Below are 8,142 nucleotides of genomic sequence, written 5' to 3' on the forward strand. Positions count from 1 at the left end.
TGAGCAAGACACAAAGAAAAGAGGAGGGCGCAGATGGAGGAGAAAAAAAAATCTCTAAATTAATCATCATTTTCCTCATTTGGTCGTCATGGAAACAACATCACCATCTGCTGGCACATCAGAGAGAGAGGAGGCGTGCGTGAGCTTGTATGTGTGTTTGTAAACCCTGCCGAGGGCCATCTGACACACAAACTCACACTTACACACAGTGTTTGAAAAAAAAAATTAACAATTCAGTAAGAGAAGAAGAAAAAGGATATTCAAGACACACATTTTTTATACAAAATATAATAGAAATACATCAGATTTTTCAAATGTAATGTCATTCATGAGACAAATATCAGACTAACATTTCATGACTTTCTTCTGATTTTGTAGTTGAACAATATAATTTCATTAAACATCTTAATATGTTAAATCTAATTATTTTGCCTATAAGATACATCCATTTAAATATTTTTGATTTATGATGTTAATGATTTATTTATTTAAAAATAAATCTCTACTCAGATATTATGCAAAATGCAGAATCTCTACTCAGGGAAGATTTGAATGGGGGAAAGTGTTGTGGTTTTAATTTGTATACCTTTGTAGTCAGAGTAGCATTAATCAATCAAGTAGCAGCACATGCATCAGTTCAGATATTTTGAGTTTTACTTGAACAGCAGAACAATTAACAACTGTTTCATCCCTTGTTTCCATCAGAGCATTGATTTAAACAGTGACGGTAGTTATGGATGTCCTCTCTTCTTTTCTGGGTTGAAGCGGAAGTTGTCACCATGCCCGTTTCCAGGGATGTATTGAAGCCATTATCGCAGTACATCCCACTGTGCAGCAAAGCCATTGAAAACTGATGAGAGGTCCCTTTAAACTGGGTCTGAAACACACAGACAGTACTGGCCCTTTAAACACCTTTAATGCTTCTGTTTGAAACACATAATGACACATTTAAGAGTTTGTTATTAATCATATTCAGCTGCTCACTCAGACTGAAAGTTTATTCTAATTATACAATATGAACGATACACTTAAGACATGAATACTGTATTGTTTCAAATGTTTCAGTTTGAAACAACAAAAACTTTCTTTTTAAAATATTCCTCTATGTTTGTTTAAAGGCAGGGTTTGACATTTTCAAAAATCAGGATTTTGAAGTAGCATTCCCTCAGTGCTCCATCTGCACTCATCCCCTCTCTGCACTCCCTCAAAAGCCACGCCCCTCACTTACATGCAAAAGCACTGTTGCTCCAGAGGTGGACCTCAGCTCTTCGCTTGCATTGTGTAGAAAAAACGTTGTTCAGCGTTAAGTAAACACTAAACTTTGTCATATTAGATGTTATAAAAGAAACTTGACTATTTTACTACGCACAACAATCAACGATGAACTCACTGTATTGATGATGTGCATTGTGTGTGTGCTTGTGTACTCATGGGGTAAAGAATGAGCTGGGAGATCGGTACCTCGTGTCAGACACTGGTCTAATTTTTACCTACTTACTGCTGCTACAGATGACAGCTTCTCGTTATTCCTTTTTCAGAGCACATGAATTATTAATTTCTATCAGGACCTCAATTACAACCAAAATCTAAAAATGTGTATCTGGAGAAAGTTACCAACCCTGCTTTTAAATTTAAATGAAAAACATTATAAAAAGACCAACAGAAACACATTATTTGACCATCAAACAACTGATTCCATCTGTCTGTTTTTATCACTTGCATAGCTCACCTGCATCTCGTGCACAGTTGGTTTCTTGCTGCCATAGATTTGATTTGATGTTCGATAAAGTGGGTGAATCTTTTTCTGACTGAAAAAGACAGACAGCAAAGGTTTAGCTGCAGTATTGTTATCAAAAAGACCATATTTTCATATTTCATGACACAACATCTAGCTGTATATATTAACAGTGTACATCAGTGTATATATTAACTTTAAAAAAAAGTGCTTTGCCTCTACATGGCCTATCAGCACCTGAGATTGATCAGACTTACGGCTGTTCATTTGCAACTTTTCAAATGACGTTGTTTCCTCCTTTCTTCATCCTTGCTGTGTGGTACTTACTCAGTTACGCTTTGGATAAAAGTGTCTACTAAATGCTAGGTGAATAGAATAATTTGGGGACAATCCTAATTTGGCTTTACTAATAATGAAAATGATGAACCTTGCAGTGTTGTTTATGTACCACATTAGTGGTTCCCAACCTCTTGATGTGTGCAAGTCAATCAATTATTTTAAAAATATTCTGTCTGGCTGACTTTGGTCAGGGTTTAACCTTTCCCTAACAGCCAGCTAAAAAAAGGTAGAATGATGAACATAAAGTAAAGACATAGTAAAGAGGACTCACAGGGTGCAGGGATCACACCCTTGTTAACTTAATTCAATGTGTTGCAATGCATTTTTTTCCATGGGCTTTGGACTAAAGCTTTTTTCTATTTTTTTTTATTAATTTGGGACTTAAACTTTTCACTACACTAAATTTGTAGAACGAATTTTGTTGCGTGTTGATGAAACAGTATGAAAAGGCAGCTTTCCTTGTGCATTTTATGAACTGTGGACGGATTTTTATACCTCAAAGGCAAATCAAGTTCAATACAAATGTAAATGTTGTTTTAATCATTTGTCTTGCCATAAGCATATACAGAAAATATGCAGAAAAAGATTTCATCTTTCTTATCATCACAAGCACCAGTGTGTTGTTTACGTTCAAACCGTACTGGCGCCTGTGACTGGCAGTGCCACGGCTCGCTCTCTATTTTGTAGATTATTGATGATTATTGTTTCACTATATGTGATCTTAGCAGCCCAGATGACAAATGGAAGTGTCCTGGCTTTACTAACCTATGATCGGGACTCTTTATTTCGTATCAAAGTGTCATTGGAGGACATGTTTCATACCTGGGACCGTTACAAACAGGCATTTCCGCCTCCGTTTGAAATCCATCCCGACTCACAGGACTACTTGATGCTGTATCGGGTGCCGGGAAAGACCCGCAGGAGATCCAGGAGATCCAGAAAAAGAGGCTCTCGGTCCGGTATCCAAGTAAAGCGAAGACGTGCTGCGGCGCACGGGGGCTCCGTCGTCTTCGGCTGCCGGGACCACGCTCGGTTCCTGCGCCAGATCCCTCTCCTCGATGTGTGCGTCAGCGTGTCCTCGCTGCCGCCTGCCCGCACTTCAACAACTGTCCTGGACCCTTCGCAGTGCTGGAGCCATGGTCAGGGGTTTTCATCGCCATCGCCTACTTCCGTGTTTATGCCGGCTTTTCCAGCATGGACCAGCTGGAGCTCACGTGACCGCTGGATGTGCCTTCGTCCAATCCCGCTCCTCAACACGGACACTACCTCCGAGACGTCAATCCATGTCGGCCTATTGAATGCTCGTTCAATTGCGAACAAGTCTCATTCACTAAACGATCTTTTTACAAGAGAAAACCTGGATATTATGTGTCTTTCAGAGACATGGCAGAGAGATGAAGAGTTCATTCATTTAAATGATCTCTGTCCACCTGGCTGCTCTGCTGTCGGGAAGCCCCGCCCCTGTCGTCGTGGTGGTGGCCTGGCCATTGTTCACAGGGAGGTCCAAAAATGCAAACTGATCCAGTCCCAAGATTTCTCTTCGTTTGAATCACAGATGGTTAAGATGGGTTCCTCATCCCCTTTTTACTGTGTGTTGATCTACCGTCCTCCTGGCCCTGCCGCTGTCTTCTTAAAGGATTTTAGTGACTTCTTGTCCTCTATTATAAAGCTGGACTCTGTTTTAATCCTTGGGGATTTTAACCTTCATGTTGATGACAGCTCATCTTCCCCTGCAATGGAACTTCTAACATTGACTGAAACTTTTAATTTTGAGCAGCATGTTTCTGAGCCCACTCACCAAAAAGGCCATATTTTAGACTTAGTTTTTACGCTTGGCCTAGACATTTTAAACCTGTCTGTAAATGATGTTCATTTGAGTGATCATAGTCTTGTTCTGTTTGATCTGCACTTTTGTCCTGAGCCCAAGCCTTCAACAGTCAGGTCTCAGAGGCGTGTTATCACTGCTAATACTGCAGATAGTTTCTCTCATTTATTTGATCCTGTCTTGGTCATGAACTGTCTCGATGTGGATGATCTCACTCACTGTTTTAACAATCACTGTGTAGAAATTCTGAACCAGGTGGCTCCTGTTAAAACAAACTCCTCTACCAGGGAAAAAGCTCGCCCGTGGACTAATGAAGACATCCTAAATCTAAAGAGACTATGTCGAAAGACTGAACGCCTGTGGAAATCCACTAACCTTGAGGTGCACAGGCTCTACCTCAAGGACCTTGTGTCTTCATACAATGTGATGGTCGAAAATGCCAGATCCGAGTATATCCACCAACTGGTAGCACTAAATAAGAAAAACCCCAAAGTGTTATTTGAAACGATAAACTCACTTGTATGTCCTGCTGCCCCAGTTACCCCCGTGTTTTGTGAAGCTGACAGCAATGCCTTTTTGAGATTCTTCACAAACAAGATAAAGATAATCAAGGACAACATCCCGCCCCCTCTTCGTGTTACCCCTGCTGTTTCTGAGCCTGTCTCCAGCTTGTGGTCCTTGTTTAGGACTGTGACGGTTGCTGATATTTCAGCAGTGGTGTCTAAGATGAAGCCCTCCTCTTGCTCATCTGACGTCCTTCCCTGTAGGCTTTTTAAAAAGTGTTTGGGGAAATCGGCCCGTGTGTGACCAAAATGGTTAACCTGTCTTTGTCCACTGGTGTGTTTCCTACTGCATTCAAACATGCCATAGTGGAGCCATTACTAAAAAAAGCAGGCCTAGACCAAACAGATCTTAATAGCTTTAGGCCTATTTCTAAGCTCCCTTTCATGTCAAAGATCCTTGAGAAGGTGGTCTGTAATCAGTTGACCCTTTTCCTGGATCAAAGCAGCATCCATGAACCGCTTCAGTCCGGTTTCCGTAAGCAACACTCCACGGAAACGGCCTTACTGAAAGTGTCCAGCGACATTATGATGGCTGCTGACTCTGGAAAGTTCACGGTCCTGGTTCTCTTGGACCTGTCCGCAGCTTTCGACACTGTAGACCATCAGATTCTGCTGAGAAGACTGAGGGATCAAGTTGGACTGTCGGGTTCAGTTCTAAAATGGTTCTCTTCTTATCTAACTGGACGAAGCTTCAATGTAACAGCCAACCAAATAAGGTCGGAGTCTGCGGACCTGCTGTGTGGTGTGCCTCAAGGTTCCGTCTTGGGTCCTGTCTTGTTTTTGCTGTATTTGATCCCTCTAGGAGAGATCATACGAAGGTTCGATGATGTTTCTTTCCACCTATTTGCTGACGATATCCAGCTGTACTGCTCTTTTAAGCCGTCCGAGATCCAGAAGCTGAGCTCCCTACGTCTTTGTCTGATGGAAATCAAACAATGGCTCAGCGAAAATTCTCTGCAGCTCAATGCTGAGAAAACAGAAACATTGATTCTCGCCCCTGATGACTCAATTCCAGGGATTAAGCAGTTCTTGGGGGGACCTAGGCCAGTCCGTGAAGCCTAGTCTTAGAAACCTGGGAGTTATTTTCGACAAAGACATGTCTTTAGTCCAGCACTGTAAACAGCTGTCAAGGAACTGCTTCTTTCAACTGAGGAAGATCTCCAAACTTAGAAACATGGTTTCGCAGAATGATTTGGAGCTCATTATCCATGCCTTTGTGTCTTCACGTTTAGACTATTGCAATAGTTTGTTTTCTTGTCTTAACAAGAAAGAGCTCTCTAGACTGCAATTAATTCAAAATTCTGCAGCAAGAATTCTGACCCGCACAAATAGGAGGTCCCACATATCCCCTGTTCTGAAAGACCTTCACTGGCTGCCAGTGTCTTTTAGGTTCAGGTTTAAAATCCTGGTTCTGGCCTTCAGAGCCCTACATGGTCAGGCTCCCTCTTACCTTAGTGAGCTGATCCAGCTTTACGCTCCTGTGCGAGCGCTGAGGTCTATGGATCAGAACCTGATGAAGGTCCCTCGAGCTCATTATCACACTAGAGGTGACCGGTCTTTCCAGGTCGTTGCTCCGAGCCTCTGGAATGAACTTCCATCATCCTTGCGCTCAATTGATTCAGTTGTCACTTTCAAGAGTCAACTGAAAACGTTTTTATTTGTCCAGGCTTTTAATTAGTCTCTTTTAGGGCTGCTATGATTTTTGTACTGTCTGTGTATTGCTTGTGATGTTTTTAAACCCTGTTTGTGAAGCACTTTGTGGCCTCTGCCTGCGAAAAGTGCTATATAAATACATTTTACTTTACTTTACTTTACAAGCAAACAATGTAAACAGCTGTACTTGTTTTACATTTCATAAAATGATCTTTTAAGTCCGCCGAGACATAATAGTAATTGTTTTCATAAATAAAACTTTAATGGATGTACTGTAGATCTGGGTTTGTGCTGCCCTCGTGTAAATCAACAGTCCAGTGTCCTTCTATTGACCACATTTTGATCTGACTCATTCATCTCTGTCTTGAGTGTCAGCAGATTTTGGTGATACAGTATATAGGCTCTGTCTTTCATTTGGTACCTTAAACCAATCAGCTGGCCATTTTCACATAGCATGGACAGAAGGCTTTTTACTCCTTATAGGCTATTCAAAATGTAGAATTTGCTTTCCCAAAATGAGCTTTCAGGAATTTCACAAAAATACTGAAAAAAAACCCCCAAACAAACAAACACACACACACACACACACACACACAAGCAGGCCTATAGGTATACAAAAACAAGAAAGTCAAACAGTAACAGGTAGGCTAAATGTAAATAGTTATTTTCCCCCCTGCTCAACCTAAGATCCTGACCTAATCAACTACTTTTTTAGGCGAATTCGTGAAAAGAAAGCTAGCAAGGCAGACATTGTTCCAGTATCCCTCAATCCCTCCTCTAACAAGTGAAACAAGCAGGACACTTGTCGATTTTGTCCTCATACCGCTTATGCCTTGAATTAGAGTAGGCCTGTATATTTAAGATGTAATAATTTACCTGTATCCACTGAAACAGTCGGGGTTGTTGAACCTGGACGGCAGGTTCGGGTCCGTTCTGTAGACATCGCACGTCCGGACTTTCTGATCCGTCATGACTGACCCGGACTTCAGGACCGCAGTCACATACAACACAACAGTTGCTAAGCGACTCGTGACGTCACTCACTGCTCATTGGCTGCTCGTTCTCTTTTTGTGTGTTTCCAAATAATGCGTCTGTAACTAACTCTTAAATAATAATACATTTAATTAAGAATTAAATGAATCAATTTTAATCAATTATTATTACTATTTAACTCCATCTGAGCACATACAAAAACACGCAGAATAAACTAGAGGCAGGCAACTGTAAAGAAGAAGAAAAACAATTTGGCTGATCTGATTTTTATCGCATTATTCTCAACTTTTTCCTATTCAATATGGTCTATTGTTATGAATGTAACAGTGGCAAAATGTCAATTAAATTCGGATTTGAAAAAAGATATTTCACCACAGTTAATAATAATAATAATTCTTTATTTGTATAGCACTGTTGTAAAAAAAGTGCTTTAAAACGGTCAATAAAAGCAGAGACAATAAAAGCAACAGACAAAAATCATCCAATCGACACTAAAATCCAACTAATCAAATCAAATCACAGTATGCCTTTTTGTAAAAGAATGTTTTAAGTAGAGAGAAAAAAATTCTTCTTAAGTTCATTAATAACCAAATGATAGCTGATTTTCATTCAATAAGATTAAAGGCTAAATGATAATTGTTGGAGCCATGAATACATGCATTCAATATATACAGTATGGGCCTGATTTACTAAACGTTTGCGTGTATTAAAACGTGTGCAAACTTCATACCACCAACAAAAAAGTGTGCCATCTGATCTACTAACAGCGTGCAGTGAGGATTGCGTCTTTCATATGAGCAAAACAACACGTATTGTCCAAATAGTACGTTTGCCTTAATGAATATGCAAAACAAGGCGTTTCTGCCTCAGCGTGCAAAATACTGGGAGGAGAAAATGCAAAGAAGTTAAGTTAGTACACGCAATATGATTTACCAAGCCAAGCAAAAACTGCGGTGATGGTGACGGTGTCTAAATTTAACACCTTTGAAAAGATCGTGCTAATCCAAGAGCCCCAGTGTAACGCACTGCAGCCT

General features: G+C 40.5%; 1 protein-coding gene across 1 annotated transcript; it reads right to left on the reverse strand.

Moving 5' to 3' along the window:
* Positions 1 to 622: 622 nt before the first annotated feature.
* pierce1 (piercer of microtubule wall 1) lies at positions 623 to 7,146 on the reverse strand. Its single transcript, XM_079342975.1, has 3 exons — positions 6,992 to 7,146; positions 1,730 to 1,808; positions 623 to 877 (listed from the first exon to the last, which is right to left on the reverse strand). Exons 1-3 carry the CDS (start codon positions 7,084 to 7,086, stop codon positions 686 to 688), a joined length of 366 nt encoding a protein of 121 aa, XP_079199101.1. The 5' UTR covers positions 7,087 to 7,146; the 3' UTR covers positions 623 to 685.
* Between the last annotated feature and the right edge of the window lie 996 nt (positions 7,147 to 8,142).

The sequence above is a fragment of the Symphodus melops genome (genome assembly GCF_947650265.1).
Source record: "Symphodus melops genome assembly, chromosome: 1".
Lineage (NCBI taxonomy): Eukaryota > Metazoa > Chordata > Actinopteri > Labriformes > Labridae > Symphodus > Symphodus melops.